At 34.6% G+C, this 21,521-nt stretch overlaps 2 protein-coding genes across 11 annotated transcripts; one reads left to right on the top strand and one right to left on the bottom strand.

Annotated features, from left to right (window-relative positions):
- The first annotated feature begins 789 nt into the window (after nt 1-789).
- Nucleotides 790-12,301, top strand: LOC143905542 (mitochondrial glycine transporter). 4 transcript variants are annotated; one of them, XM_077421011.1, is made up of 9 exons: nt 790-944; nt 1,055-1,671; nt 3,119-3,424; nt 10,199-10,317; nt 10,662-10,746; nt 10,838-11,017; nt 11,364-11,535; nt 11,674-11,930; nt 12,148-12,301. In XM_077421011.1, the coding sequence occupies exons 3-9, from the start codon at nt 3,365-3,367 to the stop codon at nt 12,172-12,174; spliced, it is 900 nt and encodes a 299-aa protein (XP_077277137.1). In that variant the 5' UTR covers nt 790-944; nt 1,055-1,671; nt 3,119-3,364; the 3' UTR covers nt 12,175-12,301. The 4 variants fall into 4 exon arrangements, with proteins under 4 accessions (XP_077277137.1, XP_077277138.1, XP_077277136.1 ...); XM_077421013.1 differs by adding an exon at nt 3,712-3,781 and having other exon boundaries at nt 832-1,671; XM_077421012.1 differs by having other exon boundaries at nt 827-1,667.
- Nucleotides 12,302-13,021: 720 nt separating this feature from the next.
- LOC143905541 (luc7-like protein 3) lies at nt 13,022-19,104 on the bottom strand. Of its 7 annotated transcripts, none has more exons than XR_013259225.1 (9): nt 18,736-19,104; nt 17,329-17,577; nt 17,062-17,268; nt 16,751-16,912; nt 16,476-16,669; nt 16,153-16,238; nt 15,865-16,038; nt 13,977-14,608; nt 13,022-13,340 (listed from the first exon to the last, which is right to left on the bottom strand). XR_013259225.1 is itself a non-coding variant. In XM_077421006.1 (9 exons), exons 1-7 carry the CDS (start codon nt 18,838-18,840, stop codon nt 15,965-15,967), a joined length of 1,077 nt encoding a protein of 358 aa, XP_077277132.1. In that variant the 5' UTR covers nt 18,841-19,104; the 3' UTR covers nt 13,022-14,608; nt 15,865-15,881; nt 15,952-15,964. The 7 variants fall into 7 exon arrangements, 6 of the variants coding, with proteins under 6 accessions (XP_077277132.1, XP_077277129.1, XP_077277134.1 ...); XM_077421006.1 differs by having other exon boundaries at nt 13,022-14,608; nt 15,865-15,881; nt 15,952-16,038; XM_077421003.1 differs by having other exon boundaries at nt 13,022-14,608; nt 15,928-16,038.
- Nucleotides 19,105-21,521: the final 2,417 nt, after the last annotated feature.

Below are 21,521 nucleotides of genomic sequence, written 5' to 3'. Positions count from 1 at the left end.
AACGCGTCAAAATCCGTTGTCAACGCGGATACAGTATACTCCATCAAATTTCGGAGCTGTTTAATCACATTGAAAAAAAAAAGCTTTTACACATACTCTTCGATTACTTTATTATTTAATAAAAGTGGCAGTATAATATTATAGATCCAAACATCATGTTGATGGTTATTATGAAGTATATCTTATATGCAAGCCAGGGTACATACATAGGCTGCGTTAAGTACTGGCAGTGAATATCGAAACGCAGCCATACATACATACACGATAATAGCGGATTCCGCTTTTCCGTTCAAACGTGCGGGACTCAACTCGCGGAAACGCGGAATCTAGTTACTATTCTGTTCCGCGCTTCCGCGTTTCCGCGTTTCCGCGCTCCATGTAATGGCACCCTTAAGAAAATCGATCAATCCCAATCAAGTATTTTCCCCTACTAGGTTGCGTTCCAAAATTCACTCTGGGTAACTAAAATCTATAGTTTACGTCACGTACACTATAGCATTTTAGTTAACTATAGAGCGAATTTTGGAACGCAGCCCTGGGGTTACATATAGCACAATACTTGATTGGGATTGGGATTGGTCGATTTTCTTACGCTTACATTTTACGTCCTTACGCGATTTTATGTGTGAAGGCCTTCATCACCTTTACTACGTTTATGCGAGCGTTACTTCTGTAGTACTTACGATAATTCCTTCACGTAAACGGGATTTTGTAGCAACTTACGATAATTTTACTCCGCGTAAACGATACTACGTTTACGCGAGCGTTACTTCTGTAGTAACTTACGATATATCACTCGTTTACGCGGAGTAAATTATCGCAAGTTACTACAAAATCCCGTTTACGTGAAGGAAAATCCCGTTTACGCGAAGGAATTATCGTAAACTACAGAAGTAACGCTCGCGTAAACGTAGTAACAAGCATCGTTCTATCTTTCTTTTTTGGTAATGAGTAACGTTATTAACAAAGATAAAACGATACAAACGATCACAAACGATAGACATGTCGACTTGTGTCGCTTGGTAGAAAGCTCCTACTTATATGTCGATGATAGGAACAAATCCAAGCAAACGGCGCGGCGCAAACGCACGTCCGTTCAGAGCTGGCGCGCCGTATTGTCCATGAAAAGAGACAGGAGCCAATAAAATTAAAGAAGAAGAGAACTAGAGGAATAAGAAGAAGAGCACATACGGATGTGGAAACTGCGGAATGCGGAAGTGCAATTTAAAGAGAAAATGGATGACGTGGCCACATGGATTCGAGCAAAAGCGATCGCGAGATGGTCTTGCTCGCGTGATGATAAGCGATCCAGGACAAACAGACTACCTACGTCAGCAGCGGCCCGGACCGAATGGAAATGCAAAACAATTAATGGATGTCGTGATCGCTGCGCGATAACCACTTACTTATCAGTCGACCGCGACTTCACGCTCGTGCCGACCTTCCGCGACCTCGTGGGTCTCGCTCGTCATTTCGTATCGTATACCTTTTCGTCTCGACACAAAAAGTGGAATCGTCGGCGAACGAGTGTTCATGATCGACAGATCAGCCAGCGATTAAGTCTCGCCTCCGTGAAAACGGCTTCTCGGTGGACCTGGTGAACTCGAATCGATAGGAATCCGCTCGTTTTGATTGACAATCACCACCAGAAACATAGAAATTTTCCTGTAGGTGCGAGAAAACGATCGGCCTCACACCAGAAATGTAACCTTTTGCACTTGTATTTTTGTTCTCAGATGTTGGAGTTAAAAGTCCCTTAAGTATTTTAACTATTTACTTTCAGAAGATTATGTAATTATACGAGATACGAATGAAATCTTATGAAACCTAAAAATTATATGAATCGGAGAAAATAAAACGGGCTAATGAATTAAAAGCTAGTAATTAGTGTGCTCTCTCTCTTTCTATAGTTATGTATTATAATTTAAATAAATATAAACAAAAATGTATCAATTGTTTTGATCTGTAATGAGGTCGAAACGGTTCATTCAAATAGTTGCTGTACTATAACTATAAAATTTGTAAGCGTTACAACAAATTTCAACTTGCGTTTGTACCTTATTATGACTCTAACAACTTACTGTTCAAATTACTGAAGTAGCGTACTGAAGATGACCTTAAATTATTACAGGTCGAAACATTTGACACATCTTTGTTTATATTTATTTAAATTATAATACAACTAGAAAGAGAGAGAAAGAGCTAATTGTAAGAACTACGAACTAGTTTGAGTCATTAGCTCATTTTATTTCCTTCGATTTTTAATCTATTGAATCTTGAATTATTTTTATTTCTAAAAATTATGTTCCTTTTTTCTTCAAATTACGTCTTCTTCTTTTCTACACAAAAAGTAGGTCAACAAATTTATTGCAAGACCTAGTCAATACTCCGAGTTCAAATTAATATAGTGTAAAAGGTTACATTTGTTTTCTGAACTTTGTATTTTTCATCTTTTTCTTCTTTTTTCCCAGTTTCCAATTATATTCCAATTTCATGTTAAATGCAAAAAAAACATAATGCAATACAGCTACAGACAACAAATTTGTTGCATTAAATAGAGCGTTTATTCATGATTAAATAATAGTGCAACAAAGGCAATCCTTTCATAATTATCGTTGGAGCTTCCTAAATATTTTGATTTAAAAATGTTGGCTTTTGCTGCTCTTATCTGTCATTCTAGTATCACTTTATCAGCTTTGCTATCTTTAAAGTGTGAATTTATTATCATTTATCGCTTTTTGTTATTGTTCTGAAATTAAACAGTTCACAAATAAATTGGGTGAAAAATTTTAAAGACTTTAATCCCTTCGAAGGTGACTTGATAGAACAACAAGTTCTTTTGATGAATCTAGCAATTTTAATTTTTTCTATCATTCCGAATACACTTTTGAGAAAAATGCGTTAATAAATACATTTGCAGCGTTCATTTTTTTCATAATTTGGAGGCAACTATTAACTTCAATAATTTTTTATTTATCCAAATATCATATACATTCTTTTCGTAATCACTACTTCTTATTTTATTCTCAAGACTTCTTTAGGATTTTTTTTAAAGCTATGGTTTCTTTTCTTAATGTCTCAAATTGAATGAAACACTAATTAATTTTATTATTCGTAGACGTAAGAGAATTCAGTGGAAAAGAAACACGCCTGATCCAGTCACCTCGGATCTCTCCATAAACGCCGCAAGGATTTTACGAGTGATTCAGAGCGTTATCACCGCATGGAAAAGCGAAAAGGGTCGTCAGAGAAGTGATCCACGCTAGCATAAAGTACATCTCACGTTTTCGAATGAAATCACGTTTAAATCACGTTTCGTCGGCCGATAAGCCTGGAACTTTTTCTCGCACGAGCATGCCCCGATATGCATGGGCAGGGTCACCCCATTGACCTCGACAGTGGCGAAACAAAGATAAACGGGGATGTAAGTAGAACCGACGCACGTTTCAAACGTGATTCAGTATCGTGCCAGCACTACAGACGGCCTTAGATGGGAGAAATTTTATCCGCTTCTCGAACAAACGGTCGCGTCGTTAGATTATAAAACTAGTAAAAATTAACCAAAATTAATTTTTTTAGCCTAGTGAACGCTCCGAATCGAATAACATAATAGATTATTGCTGAAAAATTTTGAGTGATTTTTTTTTTCAATTTTAATCACAGTTTTGAGAATAACTTTGAATATACTATTCGTGAAATTTTGTATTATAGCGAATATTCGAGATTCGATAGTAAATACAAATTTCCGCATTGTTATACTATCATGGAAGCTCTAGGAACTGTAAGTATTTCGAATTATGAATAATTTTTAGAAGTTAGATTTATGCATTGAATTTATTTCATATAAATCTGTATTTTAAAGGTAAAAAAATCGTAACTCCATTATTAGAAATTTAGAGAAAACAAGATTCAAAGTTTATTATTTTTATGAAAATTTCCAATACGACTTTTTCTAAATTTATTATCTTAAGAACTAGTAATAATGGACATAAGACCTTTACCATTATACAATTTAAATCTGATATATTGGAAAAAGTATTAACCCTATTTTAACAGAAACTCGAGATACGATTCTTTACCTCTAAGGTACAGATATTTGTTAAATGTTGCACGTACAATAGATAAAAGAAATATTTGTAAACTCCATCTCTTTTAAGATATTTTCACCCCCAAAAAATATTATTGCTATATAAAATATTTTACTCAATACTATAAATGAAAAAATAATATAATATGTTGTTGGAAACGCTTTTCAACAATATTCTTTTTTGATGCAACAATATTCTTTCTTTGATAATTATCCCACAAGAGATAAGATATGCAGGTACTTTTTTTAACCTATTATATATCTTTAAACGGATACGTCTTATTTTTATCATTTTTGCAATGATGGAACCGAATGGAAAGCTCTATCGTTGCACAATATATTGAAACGCTTCTCTAAAAAAATATTATTTTTTTCTATTTGTGAAATTGGAATATAATTTTATCACATTATTTAACATATTCGTAACAAATTATTGTTAGTCTAGAAACTCGTTTAAAAATAAAAAGGTAACGAATAAAAAGGTAACGCAATTTCCAGCTGTCTCATAAATGAGTTTTCGTTAATATCGCCCTGTGTGATTTTTCGCATTGCAAAAGATTCGCCATCATGACCGCAGGCCTCCCGCAAAGGAAGAATTGACAAACAAAAATAAGGCGAGCAATAAATCGTCAGACATTTTATTAATAAACATATATCATCCGATACATGCGCGGATGACAAATTTACGTCAAAAGAAGTTTATCTGATGAAACCTTGTTTTTGTCTTCGCTTATCAGCAGAAAGTAGAAAACAAATGGGTCCCCTGTGGCGCGAGACACTCACATCGTTAAGTGTTAATATAAAAATCGCGTGATGTTCGCGTTATTAGAGAAATCCGTGTGCGCAATTAACATATCAGCCGCTTGTGAAAAAAATAACTGTTTACCACGCGGCGATAATCCCGGGTCAAGTTATGACGATAACTATTGATATCGTGCACTCGGCCGAGATCTTTCGCCGCACGTGAGCGAACTCGTGTGACGAGAAATATAATAATCCGCAATAATCGCTCACGACGATTGAGCTTCGCCCTGAGGTCCAATAGACCAGCTCGCATGCGTCTGGTAATCTTCGAATAAGTTTCCGACCTCCGACTTGTTTTCACTGGAAGGAAATGGAAGGTTTTACCTATATATGGTTTTACCTCTTAGAATTATTTTTGGGCTGCAACTGAAAATTTCTAAATTCGTCTATCCCCTTTTCTCCTACATGTGTATAAAGTTTCGTCAAAATCAGAATTTTCGGGTTTGCGAGGTTTCCTTGTGAGCGACTTAATAAGCACGATACAAGGGTGCTATTTTTTTTAGAAGCGCTTAATGTCGCGTATGTTGTATAATTTGTACTACGTTTACGCGAGCGTTACTTCTGTAGTAACTTACGATAATTCCTTCGCGTAAACGGGATTTTATAGTAACTTACGATAATTTACTCCGCGTAAACGAGTGAATTATCGTAAGTTACTACAGAACGCTCGCGTAAACGTAGTATTGTATATAGGTACAATGAAATTGAAACTTTTTTTTGTCAATAAATTCTGAAATGTACAAAAGTTGTGAAATTACTGGACTTTGCAGCACTATCGATGCAATGAGCAATTATGATTCGCGACTCTTATGCATTCCGAAATTTCTCAAAAGAAATTATCTCAATCACCTAGTAATACTTAATGTATGTACATGTGTTTTGTGATTTTCGGCCTTCAAATTCAATAATCTTCTTTTATAATATCTATTTTCTTTCAGATTGAACGATTGCCCGCGAGAGATATATGCGGTGGTGGATAGTCAAATATAACACTAACTGTCTGATTTTCTGATTAATTTTCCAATTTGAGAGATCAAATTTAATCTTTTTTCAAATTTAAGAAATTTATATTTTAACCAATAAGTAGTAATCATTAGAAGATGTACATAATATGAGTAATATTTTTAAATTTAATAATATTAGATAGTTAATTTAGATACAAACGTATATAGTAGAAACCAATTTTTGGAAAAATATATTGTACAAAACTTATTTAGTATTTATTTATTCAGTTTATATTTAATAATTTTCTAGTTTGGTTATTGATAGTCTTTTTGCAATATTTATCTTCTAAATTAATCTATTCTTTGTAATTAATAATAAAGTAGGCTGAGGAAGAGCGTGGCCTAGTAGACAGCGCACTAGTCTATTGAACCGAAGTCCCGGGTTCAATTCTCGGCAGAGCCAAAATTATATTCGCTCGTTCTCCTCTCGGAAGGCAATGGCAAACCACCGAGAGTATGTCTTACCAAGAACGCTTCTCTAAAAAATTATAGCCGTTTGGAATCGGCGTTAAACTGTAAGGTCCTATATATACACAATGTGTATAATCCACGTGCGCAATACATGTATGTACATGAAGAGAAGCCACCACGCTCGGATACGAGAAGGGGAGACCGGAGCTATGTGTCCACACCTTATGCTTTTTCAAGTTTACTAAAAAACTAATAAAGATATTTAGCTAAAAATTTAATGGTATAACATTTTAACCTTGCTATTAAAAAAAAAAAAACATAATTAGAATCGTTGATCTTTTAACATTTTAAAGAGGCGAATTTTTTAAGTGGACAAGTCAAGCGTAGACAGTAGCCCCATATATATATGCGGGGCTATCTGTCCACATTCGAGGGGCTATCTGTCCACATAATAAAAAACATATTATTTATATTAATTTGTATACTTATTTATAATATTATTTATTATTAATATATAATATTGAAAAAACTGCCTACTCGTTCGAGTCAGAGAAGTAGCAAGTACTTTGTGCAGATTTTTTGACAAGTTTCCTGCGTAGAGCTGACTTTTCTTTATATACGGTGGCATCAAACTGATTTGGAGTCTGATGCAAAATCAATGTGATAGTTTCTTTTGTTCCCTCAATTCTTTAATCTTTTTTTTATTTGGGAACCTTTACTTTATCCTCGGCAGCGTTTGAAATACAAAATATACTCAATAATTTAAGACAAACCCATATATTTAACTTGACGTGTATTTTTAAAATAAAAATTTGGTGACAATTTGGTGACGATCAAGTAGTTGCTCGTAGGTCACTTTTTTACAGTAGCGAGTAAAAGCTCGAACATTTATTCCGAAGTCTAACGCTGTTTTTACGAAAAGATTCTCGCTTAATTTTGATTCTTTTAATCGCTCTAAATATAATTTTATTGGTTATGTCTACCTTATCAGTCTTAAGGAAAGTCTTTCTTTTGTAGTTACGCACCATTATTTATTTATAAAAGAACAATTCGTCACATTGAAGTGTGAACACATTGCCCCATCAAAAATAGGACAGATAGCCCCGACCACGTTTTTCAGTCTTTAACATATTGCCAATTTTAGATAATGCGGAATTAAGATTTGACGCTTCTCACACCTGATAACTATGTATTAATTGATAATATTATGAATTGCTTACTTTAATTGGAGTTAAACTACTGTCGCACAGCAAATTTTTCGACCGTCGAAAAACGTGATTAATTGTTTTCACTTTTCTTTTAACTTATATAGGGTCTGCGAGAGGCATCGCAAAAAAAAAAAAAAAAACATTTACATTTCTTACGTAGGGCATTTTTCAACTACTTGTTACAATGGTAGAGATATCTGTCTTTTAAAACTTGAGATAGCAGTACTGTGAACACATAGCCCCCGTAGACAGTTAGTCCCGGTCTCCCCTAATAGGACTGAAGATGGAGGCTGAGGAAGTTTCATGAACTTTTAAAATTGAAAGATTTCGCCAATTTAAATATTCTTTCAAATCAAACGACTTGAATTGATATCTCTTGTAGAATAATAAAATAAACAATTTACAATAAAAGCAGTATATACTATTAAATTACTGAGAATATATTAACCATTTTATTGATATACAGGATGAGTTTTATTTTGTATGCCAATTATTTCCGCCAATTATCTCATAAAGTATTGGTTTATTGGGGTTTCAGATAAAAGTTGGAGGGTTTGAAGGGGGCCAATAGACAATCTTATTAAATTTTAGGTTCGAGGCCCATATTGGGCTCAGTAGAGCCTAAGTAAAATTTCTTAAATGGAAATCCTTATTTTTTATTTTGTATCATCTTTCTTTATTAATTAATTTGAACAACTTCTGTCTGAAACATTTTTTTGCCTAATACTTTTTGATATTCAAGAAAAACTTGATAACTTTTTCAATATTTAACTTACAATATTTGATGATTATTTATTTGAGGAAAAAGTAGTATAGGACGTTTTGACTTGATTTGGTCTCAAGAATATGCTGTTGTAACAGTAAAAATTTAAAAAAATTGGGAAATTTTTTTAAATATTTGTAAATACATGAAAGTTCCAAGGATATGCATACACAAATATTTAAAAAAAATTGGAATACTATTGCAACAGCATATTTTTGAGACAAAATCAAGTCAAAAAGTCCTGTACCACTTTTGCCGGCAAGCAATTATCGAGATATCGAGCTAAATATTGAAAAAGTTACCAAGTTTTCCTTAACCCCTTCGTTGGCAGAGAGAATTCGACAAAAAGTACCCAAAATGGCAGAAAAATGTTTTATCCTGAAAATTTGTACCCTGGGGTTTTTGAGGGCGCTGATTACGAATCTGAACTTAAAATTCGAAAATTTAAAATGGCGGATCCAATATGGCGGACAAAAATACAAAAAACGGCTTGATTTTTTTTTCATGTTATTGGATTCGCCATTTTGAATTCCTTTATTTTAAGTTTAGCTTCGCACTCAGCGACCCCAAAAACCCCCGAGTGGCAAATTTCATCCCAATCAAGTAATTTTTTGCATTTTTATCCGCCATTTTGAATTTGCAAATTTTGAATTTAGATTCGTAATCAGCGACCCCAAAAACCCCCGTGTAAGACTTGGATGCCAAAAAAAATGTTTCAGACAAAAATTGTTCAAATTAATTAGTAGAAAAAGATGATACAATAAAAGCTGGGGGTTTTCATTAAGAAAAAATTTAGCTTGGACTCTACTGGGTCAAACACGGGCCTCGAACCCAAAATCTAATAAGATCATTTATTGGCCCTCTCTGAAACGTCCAACTTTTGTCTGAAACATTTTTCCAATAAATCAATACTTTCTGAGATAATTGGCGAAGGTAATTGACCCACGAAATAAAACTCACCATGTATACAGAGTGTTTAAAAAAAAGTGCCCCATATTTTGAGAGCTAGTATTCATCAAAATAAGAAGTAAATGTCCATTAAACATGGATCCTAAATCAAATACCTGTTGAGATATGGACCAATCTTTATCATATATACTATAAGAGGTGTTCTATGTGGTTCCCATTTATTGTCACATATTTTAAAGAAAAAGATACACATTCTTATAATGTTTGTACATCGTCGATGTGTTGAATACACCAAGGTCTTCAAATGATAAACATTGTCCTTTTCTTATATTAGTTGTGTTATTTCTGCAGTGCAGTAAAGTTTGACCATTAAGCCCATTGCACAATGCTAGGCAATAGGCAATAGGAACAGGAAATAACAAAAAAAAATCGTTAATTACAACCTAAAAAATTTGAATGCTGTGATTGGTTGGCAATAGGCAATAGACACAGAATTTCCAATATGACGGAAACTCTGTCTATTGCCTGTGTCACTGTTTATTCTGCATTTATACATGATTTCTGATTTCTATTCCCTGTTGCCTGGCATTGTGCAAGGGGCTTTAGTCGTTATCAGGTATCGATGACATACAAACATTGTAGGAATGTGTATTTTTCTAATTAAACCACATAAAACACCTGCTAGTATACAATAAAGATTGGTCCATATCTCAACAGGTATTTGATTTAGGACCCATGTTTAATAGACATTTTCTTCTTATGATGAGTACTCTTCTTTGATGAGTACTTGCTCTCAAAATATGGGATACTTATTTTTTAAACATCCTGTATATATATATAAAGTGCTAATTTAAATATTGCATAGCGGCAGAATAGCTTAGCGCCATCTCTAGATCGATGAGTTAGAAAATATTGTTAAATTAAGATTACGAATTTTAAGATAACTTATATACCGTTATTCACAACGACGAATTCGAAAGAGCCTTTTCTTATGACTTTCCTATGTTCACAGTACCCTATTTTAAAGTCCTTCTTGGCGGGCTCGTTCTCTGGAACATTCTCTACGATCCTCTTCCAACCGCTGGACTTAGTGAAGACCAGACTTCAGAGCAGAGTCAATGCCCCTGTTGGGTAAGATTAAAGTTTGCTGTAAATAAAATCCGCAGTTAGACTTTTTTATTTTGAATACATAATTGGGATTTGTCCTCTCCTAATTTAAAATTCATAAGATTGAATTTAGATAATAGAAGTCGCTTGATATTTAATTTCTTAAAATCTATCATACTTTTAAAATTAACTACTTAAATTATTTAAAATTACACTTTTTACTTAATTCAAACGAGTTTTTTTTGTAATTCATTAATTTAATTAATTTGAAATTTAATTCTTATCTCACGAGTTTTAACTTAAAAATTGTTATTTTAAACTTTTATTTTTCAAATAATTACCAATTAACTTTCCGGATTTCTTAATAGATCGCCAAAAAATGGAATGCTGGGCACAGTGGCATACATCGTTCAGAAAGAGAATATCTTTGGACTCTGGAAGGGCATGACACCAGTAAGACGTTGCTCTGAAGATGATGATGATCTTGACATGGTTTGAAGGTTGATTCACATTATATTACGACATAATGGATGTTAATTTGCAGTCGATAACCAGAGTGATTCCTGGTGTGGGTTTGTACTTTTCGTCGCTACATTGGCTAAAGCATGCTTTCAATCTGGAAGAACCTCTGACGGCTCTACAGGCCATCTCCTTGGGCATTACCGCGCGGTCTATGTCCGGTGCTTTGCTGATTCCCATCACCGTCGTGAAGACACGATTCGAGGTACGTTCAGAAAATAGAGGAAAAAAGAGATAACAGGAATGTGGACAGTGAGAGGATATGAAATAACATAATGGGACTCTTGTAATTAAAGAGGGAAGAGATACTGAGAAAAGGAAACGATAAAAAATGGAAGAAAAAAATTCTAAAGCACAAGAAGAGTTTCTGCAAAATTGCGCTATTAATATTATTCGTAAAATATAATTTAATACATACTTTTGTAATAGCATGACAATATCTAAAGATATTTCATAAGTTTCGATCATATAGGGATCATTTTATGATTATTTTTGGTCTTTTTAAAATGAAACTTGCGCAGATTATGTAAGTATAATTCTGTATTGTGCAGAGTGGCGTTTATAAGTACAATAGTATCAGCGAGGCTCTTAAGTTGATCTACAAGCAGGAAGGAGTCAGAGGTTTATCGAGCGGTTTGGTACCCACTCTTTTGCGGGATGCGCCTTATAGTGGTTTATATCTCATGTTTTACACTCAATTGAAAAACGCTGCTGCCAGTACAGGTATTCCTTAAAGCTATTTTAGTTATATTAATCTATCGTATATCGTTAAACGACGCGATATTATTAAATTAATTATTCATGACTTACGTTAAAAATGTTTTACATAAAAATTATAAACTTATTTATGATTTTTTACAGGAGTGACGAACAATTCGTCGGCACCGGTTCACTTCGGCTGCGGAATCTTGGCTGGAATTTTGGCGTCCATAGTGACGCAGCCGCCGGATGTTGTCAAAACGAAGATGCAGTTATACCCGAACGAATTCAACGGTATCTATCACGCGACGTTCTTCGTTTATAAAAAGTACGGCGCCTTAGGATATTTCAAGGGTATTGTTCCTAGAATGCTGAGGCGGACTTTGATGACCACCATGGCTTGGACCGTGTACGAACAGGTAATTTTATCCATCAAGTAAAAATTTGACCACATGAAAAAATGTTCATTTTTCAAACTTTGCGGGAATTATTCTTATTACATTTATTAGTGTTACATGATACTATTATTATTGAATATTAAAATTGTATTTATTTAAGTAGATATATTTTGCACCAAGCAAGGATTAATTGTGAAAATAATTAATTAAACAATGTATATTTTATTACACTATTCAGGTTACGAGGCAAATTGGTTTGAAGTAAACACGCTGTTGTTGCACGAACTGTTTTATATCAGAAGAAGACTGTGATGTACAGTATTAGCATAGACTGTTTATGTACTATTAAGCTCATATATTTATTTAATAAATTATATATTTTTGTAAGATTATTACTGTATATTTATATCAATTCTCATATAGATTTTTTGTTTTGTACTTTATTCTTTTTATCTTCCTTAATTTAAGTAGCTCTATACAGGATGTCCCAAGACCTCACCGACAAACTTTGAGGAATGATAGGTCACACAGAGGGGATCATTTTTTGTTAAGGAACATATGGTCGCTGACGCGTCCTTAAGGAGCTATGCATCCGAAAAGTCAGATCTCCGGTAAAATGTTTTGAACAAATAAAATTTATTTTTTCTTGCATGTTCTGACAATTTACAATAATAGGTGTTCAAATTGCCTGCCCTGTACCTCATTACATTGTTGATACCTTCGCAGCATTTATTGTTCAACTCTGTCGAGTATGGGTGTCACCTACGTACTGTACTGCAGGACTGCGTTCCGATTCCCCACCCGGGTGCACTCCCTTTCTTTCTATCTCACTCTTCTGAGAATTAATTAAATTAAATGTTATTTGTGCAAAACATTTTACCGGAGATCTGACTATTCGGATGCATAGCTCCTCTGTGTGACCTATCATTTCTCAAAGTTTGTCGGTGAGGTCCTGGGACACCCTGTATTTTATTTTAACAATATAATTACGATGAAAAACTGATAGATCCGAGTTAAATTTGTTTCAGTCCCAAAGTGGATACTTAAAAAGATTACTTAATTATTCGCGCATAAAACAGTAAGCAAAATAAAAAGAAAAGCAAACGGAGAGATATGTGGCATTGTTTTATTAATTCCAAATAACAATCTTACGAGCATTATTGTTATAACGCGGCACAGCAAATACAAATTGTATCATACAATTTACCTTGCTGATATTCTGTTTATGTATAGATGGCCTAAAATAACAATTACTCGGAAGTATCACGATATCGATTCTGGCGGATCTCAACGCAAATATTTTCTTCGTCTGTCCTCCCCCTCTCTCACTCTTTCTTATTGTTAAGATTATGCAAAATCTTTACCTTAACAATATGTTAAACGATGTCTTGGACGAGTTCCCGTAGTCTTCCCCTTGTTCTTCTCTTCTTCCTGAAAATAGATAATCCAAATTTTACACAAAAGTGTCATCGGCACCGTGATACAATGTAATAGTCAAACATTATTTAATGACAGTTTTATGCTGGTAAAATCCTGTCCCTCTGTCGCCTGTGTGTTTGTTTAACAAGCGCACGAAGTTCTCTTGAGGGAATTGCGAACTAAATCGCCTCAATATTAGAAATACCGAAAGATACGCAAGATCATTGGGTTAATTTTCATTATTTGGGGAGGTGACTTATGGAGTCACAAAATATCCAAATAATTGAATATCATGTCTCTCTTAAATTTGATATTTAAAATAAATATTAGTTTCTTATAGATATCAGGTAAATTCTCTATTATAATTATCTATATATCTGTGTCTATTCTTTAGTGGCTTTGCTAAGAAATAGCATTCTCGTTTAAGTGCATTCTTTTATAATAAAAATAGTGGAGTAACGTTAGTCTTGCATGAATATGTATGGCCCTATATACCGGCGATTTAAAGATCCTTATATTGTCTAAAACTTCGCATCTCAAAAATTGTTAGATCCTTAGTCAGCCAAGGACCCAACGAGACACGAAAACAAAGGAATAACTCTCCTGGCAGAAGGACACGTGTTGATATTATCATTCCGGCATAAATACCTCGTCAATTGCGTAGCAGAAGCTAGAGGTTCGTATAGTCACAGTCACACGTTTGCAGGGCGCACTCGCAGTTGTGCACTCGTGCATTTGCAGTCGTGGACGAAGCTCTATGAAGCGGGTACTGAGAGCTGTGTCCCCTCCACACTAAACCACTAAATCTCTTACACACACACTCTCTCTCCTCTCTCTCTCTCTCTCTCTCTCTCTCTCTCTCTCTCTCAATGACGTGTAAACGAGATTACGGCATTAACAAACCTACAGACAGCCTCGTGCCCGAGAAGCGAAAGGAACTAAGTCCAAAATTGACTTTTACCAGGGTTTTTCTTTATCTTTATATCCCATAATGAGAAATACGATGTTCTTTTATAAATTACGTGGAAAAGCAATAATACAAGGTTCAGTTCCCGAAGAATAAGCCTCGAATTCAATTATCTGAAAACAAAACGCGATAAGACTATGTAGAATAAAGAGAAAAACGCTGTATTTTTACAGAAACAATTCGTTTTATTTTTAAATAAACAGTATGAATTTGTTATATTGGATGAGTTTCAACCTGATTGTATTTATTCACATTTTTTCGATTCATCTTGAAAGTGCATGTCCATAATTCCATAGATCTTCGCGGGCTTCTCCTGGAAAAAAACGAATTCTTGGACTTGTGCTCTCTTGTTACTCGGGTACAGAGTTATTAACCGATGAAAGCAAGCATAGGTATACCTCTTCCCAGCTTGCTTCGCAGATAAATCGAGAATGCACGAAATGATATATCGGGGTTATGTAAAAAAAACAAATTAAATTTCCATATGAAATGATTAAAATGTCCAATTTTTACTTAATTAATCAGTTTAAATATTATAAAAATTAAATTTACTTTCTAAAAATCCTAACAATATTTTTTAAAGCAATGCAATTTTATATATTGTTAAAAGCCTTTTAATATGAAGTTCTCGAAAAAATTAAATTTCGAGAAATTTGAAGAAAAATTGATACTATAAATGTATTTTGAAGTTTTTCAAAAAAATTATTGCAACAATAGTGTAATTAAGACTGTAAAGTCGGTTCTACAACACGTCGTATGTCGGAGTCAAATGTTGGAACGCAGCTAATGATTCAATGAGAGAATTCCTTTTTCGAAAACGAATTTTCCTCATTGGACCAACAGCTGCGTTCCGACATACGACGTATTGTAGAACCGGCCTAAAGAGACTCAACTAAGAAAACAGATGTAAATTTAATTTTCTCGATCTTGAAACTCTACAAAAGCATTAGACTACTGTTACGCTAAAGTAGGTGTTTTCCATTTAGCGACACAAGTCTACACAAGCGTCACTCTGTCTTTTTTCAACATCTAGTGAACAACAAAGATAGAGTGATACTTGTATCAACTTGTGTCATAAGCTGGAAAGCACCCAGCGTTTTCTTTGTAGACATATTTACAAAATTATATTATAATAAGTACACTTGTTACAATCTGCAAATTTTACCATTGTCTATTCAGCTCTACATACTTCACACATTGCGCCATTAACAAGTTTTAACATTAAGGCTGAAGTCACATGGCATGTATTTTCCGCGTAACGCGTAACCGCGTAACCAAAGAAGCGTTTTCGGTTACGCATATTCGCGCTTCTGATTGGTTACGCGATACGCGTTACGCGGAAAATATGAGTCCATGTGACCGCACCCTTTTGAAGAACGAAAGAACATAACCTATTACTCGAATCTTATGAGAGGTGTTCATTTCTGGAAGATCAGAGAGAGGCGGAGAGAGACAGAATGTATTTCAGAGAGAGTGAGATGAACTTGCTGTGTGACTTACGCGGCGCTTCAAACATCACAGATTATATTATCATGTATATGTATTATGTGCATCGGAATGGCAACTCACCTGGATCGAGAGAGTACCTGTACAGTAATTGAGACGAATATGGTTATATTGTTTGGTGCATACCTGGCTTACTTCTCACTCACTAACCAATCAAGAGAAGTTACTTGTGACTTCGACTTCGCGAGCGGTGACGGCGACGATTATGGTGGCTGGAACTTCGATGATCGCGACTTCCTGAAATTATTATTATTGTCATTGCATCATCTTAGAACGTAATACGCCTGATATACAGGTTGCAATCGCGATCTGATAGCGACACCATGTTAAAAGATCAACGTTTTCACTCACCTTTATCTCGACCGTGACGTCGATGGCTATCTTCGTCCCGATGGTATTTGTCTCGCGATCTACTTCTACTTTTATGCCCAGTGTTTCTGTAACAAGCAATATCACCGTTAGATTGGCTTATTTGATTCTGAAATGTTACATTTTTGCTAGAATCTACAAATATAACAGTGACCATCTTTTAAAAATTAAAATTGCACGAACTGATTTTTATCGAATGTAAAAACTTTCTTAATTAATTTTCTATATTGATATTCTAACACTTTATTAAACGGTTTAGAATACATTTTTTAAAACTCGCTATCACAATATAGAGATATTTCTACCTATGACCGCTTGAATCATGACGGCTCTTGTCGTCATCTATTCGCCTACGACGCTTATCCCTATCTCTATCGCGATCTCTATCTCTGTCGCCGTCTCTCCGCCGTCTGTCGAGCTCCTCGTTCGCTCGCGCCCTTTGCTTCCGTTCCTCCTCTCTTCTCTGTTCTTTCTCGTCGCGCACCTTCTCGCGTTTGTTCTATAAGCGAGATTTTAATTTAGTTTTTAATTTAGTCAACTTGAGGAACATATTGAAGAAAATGACATGATTTGTCCCTACCATAATCTCTTGAAGAGCACTCTTCAGTCTTGCGTAGCCCACATGTTGTTTTCCCATTAGATGATCATCAATCCGTTGCTGAGCATCGCCCACAATAAGAAATGCGCCACACACATCGCATACCTCCATTTGTTTCTCCTGTGCAGCCGCCAGTTCAGCAGTCTGCAAGTAAATGCTGTAGAATTAATATAAGAATTCAAGTAGCAAATCATAGATCATTTATAATTATTTATTTGTATAAAACTATGTAGAGATCGGTTATAGATTATAACTATAATTTATATACATCTAAATAATTGTTTCATTCTTACTTGATTGTAATGACTGTTGTCGTTGGATTTCCTTAGGGTTTCGCGCTCTTCTTTCAACTGGTCGCAAAGACGCATTAGGCCCTGCGCTTGTTCCACATTGCCTTGAATTCCACTTTGCTCGGCCTCCTCCACCAACTTATTTATCTTCTCTGTTAGTAAGGCAATCTGCTCCTCATTCCTCTGAGTTTGGGCTGGAGTTAACGTCGGCTACAAGAGTTATTAAATTACAATTCTGCGCTCATAATACGATCTTCTAGTGAAACTTACTGCTTCTGTTCTCCCAATCAGTGCCAACCGCTGCTTTCCCTTTATGATTTTTCTCTCCACTTCGTTTAACATACTCTGACAATACCTGATAAACTCATCCTCATATTGCTGTTTACGATACGAATGTGGCGCCTTTTCAAAAAGTTCCCTAGCTTCGTCATCGTGTACCTTGGGACAGGCACCTAAGTCCGCTCTTGTATTAACAAATAAGTCATGGGGACAGAATTTCACCAGATACAGCTTGCAAAACTAAAACATAAGAAAACTCCATATATTTAAATAAGCATAAAGTAGTGTAAAATAATTAATTAAATAAAGTTTAAGAAAACTGATACAACAGTATCTATTATTAATAATCATATTTTAATTTCAGAATAATGAAAAAATATTTATATCGATTTCTCCATTATATTGTTCTTTCTTAATGTTTTATATCTTCTTTCAATAAAAAAAATATATATGTAAATATCTAATTTTTAATAGTTGTAACTTCTTAATAGATAAACTTCTTAAAGAATAGTAATAAAACAGTAACAATAAAGACTACTAAACTTTTCAAAGAATCTTCTGGTAGAAGAATGAGACAAGTTTATTAGTTTTAATAACTAATAAACTTCTTCATTATTCTTCTTAACGATCGCATGACTTTAACTCCTAAAAATAAATAGTAAACTTAGAAGACCTAGGTTAATTTGTAAATATTTGGTTCTTTGAATCTTGGCAACTGTCAGGGCTGGAACACAATACAAAGGTACAGGCAATAGAAACAAGGAATAGGAACAGAATGCATTGACACACGGTTCCGATAGGTTAAAAATCTACATTCTGTTGCTATTCCCTATGCCTACCTTTGTCTGTACCTTTGTAGGTATTGTGTTCCAGTCTTCGATATAAATTTTGTTTCGATTAAACTGTCTTATACATGAAATAAAATCTTATCGGATACAAAGTACGACCTCCAAGTTTACAAGAGAATAAAAAAACAGTAGAATGTAGAAAAAAGTAAAAGGAGCGAATTAATTAATTTCAAGAAATCTTGTATTGAAATTTTATTAATTCGATTATTTAGGGCCGATATCACAGTCTCCGATTAACGTGATCCTCCGATTAAACTCACTCTGCATCTCTTTCTAACTGTCCCCCTAGAAAGAGACGAAGAGTGACTTTAATCGGAGGATCACGTTAATCGGAGACTGTGATATCGGCCCTTAAGGCTCAATTGTACAAATTCTCATTGTTCATATCTTAGAATCTAGGAAAACTTTCATGGATATAAAAAAGGTCATCATTGTCAGGAGACAGGGTTAACGAGATGGAAAGTAAAAATTCTCGAAAGTGAGAATTGAGATTTTGCAAAGTAGCTAACAGAGGCTCTTCGAAGATGTTCAGCAATCAACGCGAGCTTACCTCAGGATCTTCCCAGTTAAGTTCCTTGGGCTTCTCATTGGGCAGGACGTTCCTGTTTCTGCCCATAAGCTCGTCGAGCAGCGCGGCAGCCGCGGCGGCGGCCATTTTCTCTTGATCACACCACGGCGATGTTGTTACGTCGGCCCGTCGGAACTCATACACGGAGAACCTCAAAGTTGCGGAAAGATTACCGTGAAACAAAAAGAATTGTTGAAAAGTAGAAAACGAGGTTCGGCAATGTAAAGTGAAAATTTCGACAATCCTAAAGAGATTCAGTCGCAAAACGCAGCAGCGACAACGCGTTCGCGACAATTGCGTAAATTGCTAAGTGAAACTGTGTGGTTTCACCACTAAGCGGCGCCTGTTGCCGTAAACAGTAGAGTCCCTAGAAGTAAAGGCAGAGATGAGGGGAGAGATGACCAACGCTCCGAAAAATCCCGTCCACGAAGTTTAAGCGAGTCCCTTTAAGAGTCTGGACAGACTGGTCCTTATTTTCATTGGACGTGCAACACCATGCAACACCATGGCGGAACCAATCTCGAGCGATAAATGGAGGCCCTCTCAGGGCACGTATTATGGAACTTTCCGAAATGGATTCTGATCGGAATTGTTATTTCCTACATTTTTATTATTATGTTTTCAGGGAAAACAGCATAATTTCGATCAGAATCCATTCCGAAAAGTTCCATAATACATGCCAGTACACACTAAAGCGGGGAGCACACACTTCTGCATAACGCATAATGCATAAGCATAAGAAAATTGATTGGTCTATTTTTTTATGCACATGTGTATGGACCAATCAATTTTCTTATACTTACGCATTATGCGTTATGCAGAAATGTGTGCTCCCCGCTTAACAATATCGTTACGTGCTTTGCTACAGTGTTATATGTATATCTGTGCAAAGCACGAAATTATGTTGTTAACATTTATACTGAATAGGTGTCTTATAATTAAAAATAAAGAATTACGAAATTAACAAAAAATGACATTAATGTCAAAATATTTTTATTAAAAGTTTGAAAAAAAAAATATTTAAATATATTTTTACATTTTATATGTATAATACAGTGAATATATCTTATAATATATTTTATAATATATAAATATCTCTACTATACCTTATACAATATACTAATATAACTACTTAATTAATGAATGCATACTCATAGTTTTACTATTGTAAGCATTTAAAATTCCTTTTTTGCATTCAATTTTAACTCTATATAAAATAAAACGTTTCATTATTTTTTCGAAAATATTGTGGCAATTTAACAATGTATCACATTGAATGTGTTTCAGTTTAACTATATAAAATTTAACGAAATCAATTTTTGCGTATTTCAAATGAGGTAAATAACGTCGTATTTTAATTTCCATATGATAAAAAAATCTAAAAGTTTTATGTGGCACATCGCTATAGAGAAAAGTATGCCTTCTTGGGTAATCCGGCACGTATTTTAGCAGATACTGACATCGATTACATTAGCGTTCTATCCAGGGGAGGTTTATTGTACCCCTCCGATCAGTTGTTGGAAGTAGCTCATGTGATGGAGTCAGAATTCAATGCCTTCCACGGCGATTCATTAAAAAAAGAAAAGTTTATTTTCAAAACACTCGTTGAAAATGTAAAAAAAAAAAATCGACAAAATTCCCTTCGAAGTTTTGCTGTGTTTAGTACGAACACGTACATATATTAGGCTTTGAAATCTAAATAAAGCGATTTTTCAAAAGTCTTTAGAACGGAATAAGAAAAAAATGTACAAAATGAGCAATAAACGACCAGTGACTTGATAAATAATATAGGATAATTGACGGAGGTAAAATAAACATTGTCTCTCTTTTTGCCTTTTCACGAGTGACCTGATAAATAATGTTATATATAGCATTGATAGGGTTAAGATAAACATTGTCCATATACGTATTATACATGTCCATTGAAATATACCGTTTGTAATATACCTATTCTCTCTCCTCGTTATTGTTTTATTTAATACTAATACTAATAATAAAACATTTGTTTCATCGAAAAATCATTGGAAAACCTTTCCTTCTACATTTTTTCTCAACAATGTCCATATAATTCTGTGTTTAAAAATTGTAATGGAATGGTAATGACTATTCATCAAGGCAAAGAATTATGATTTATACCAATACCATTTGGTACAGTTTGTTTTATTATGGAAAAAATAAAAGTTTGGTTAATAGTTTTCGATTCACTCGCTTATAGAAAAAAGTATTTCAATTGAAAGTTTTTCTTCAAGTTCGCTTTCTTATTAAAAAAAAGCCAATCAGTCAAATTAAAACTTCTAAAATAATAACCAAAAATGAAATAATATATAAATAGAGGCTAAAAAGTATTTGAATCTGCCGCTCGTAATGGCCGGTCCGTGGCTACTTTCCTATTGGCTGGAAAATTGAGGTTGCGCATTAATTCACCTTATGGAGGATTCATTGCGTCCGATCACGTCCGATGTTCGACGTACGACGATCCAACATCCACGAACAGAATTTATTATTAGAGACAAAATTTTCCTATTGGATGTCGGATCGTCGTACGTCGAACATCGGACACAGTGTGAATCCGCCATTATATTCTTCCACCATGCCTTATACTTGGTCTGTTTTCTGTAGCTGCACTGCTGAACTAGTGCACACTGGTGCAATAAGTTAGAATGGGACAGGTATATTTTGTTCTTAACTCACTGCACCAGTGTGCACTAGTTCAGCAGTGCAGCTACAGAAAACAGACCAACTGTGACCGCGTCTAAAATTCGTGTGTG

This window comes from Temnothorax americanus, unplaced genomic scaffold (genome assembly GCF_048541705.1).
Source record: "Temnothorax americanus isolate GAGA-0224 unplaced genomic scaffold, ASM4854170v1 Scaffold63, whole genome shotgun sequence".
NCBI classification, from domain to species: Eukaryota; Metazoa; Arthropoda; class Insecta; order Hymenoptera; family Formicidae; genus Temnothorax; species Temnothorax americanus.
The sequence above is the reverse complement of the archived record's forward strand: the minus strand, read 5'-3'. Positions and strand labels throughout refer to the sequence as shown.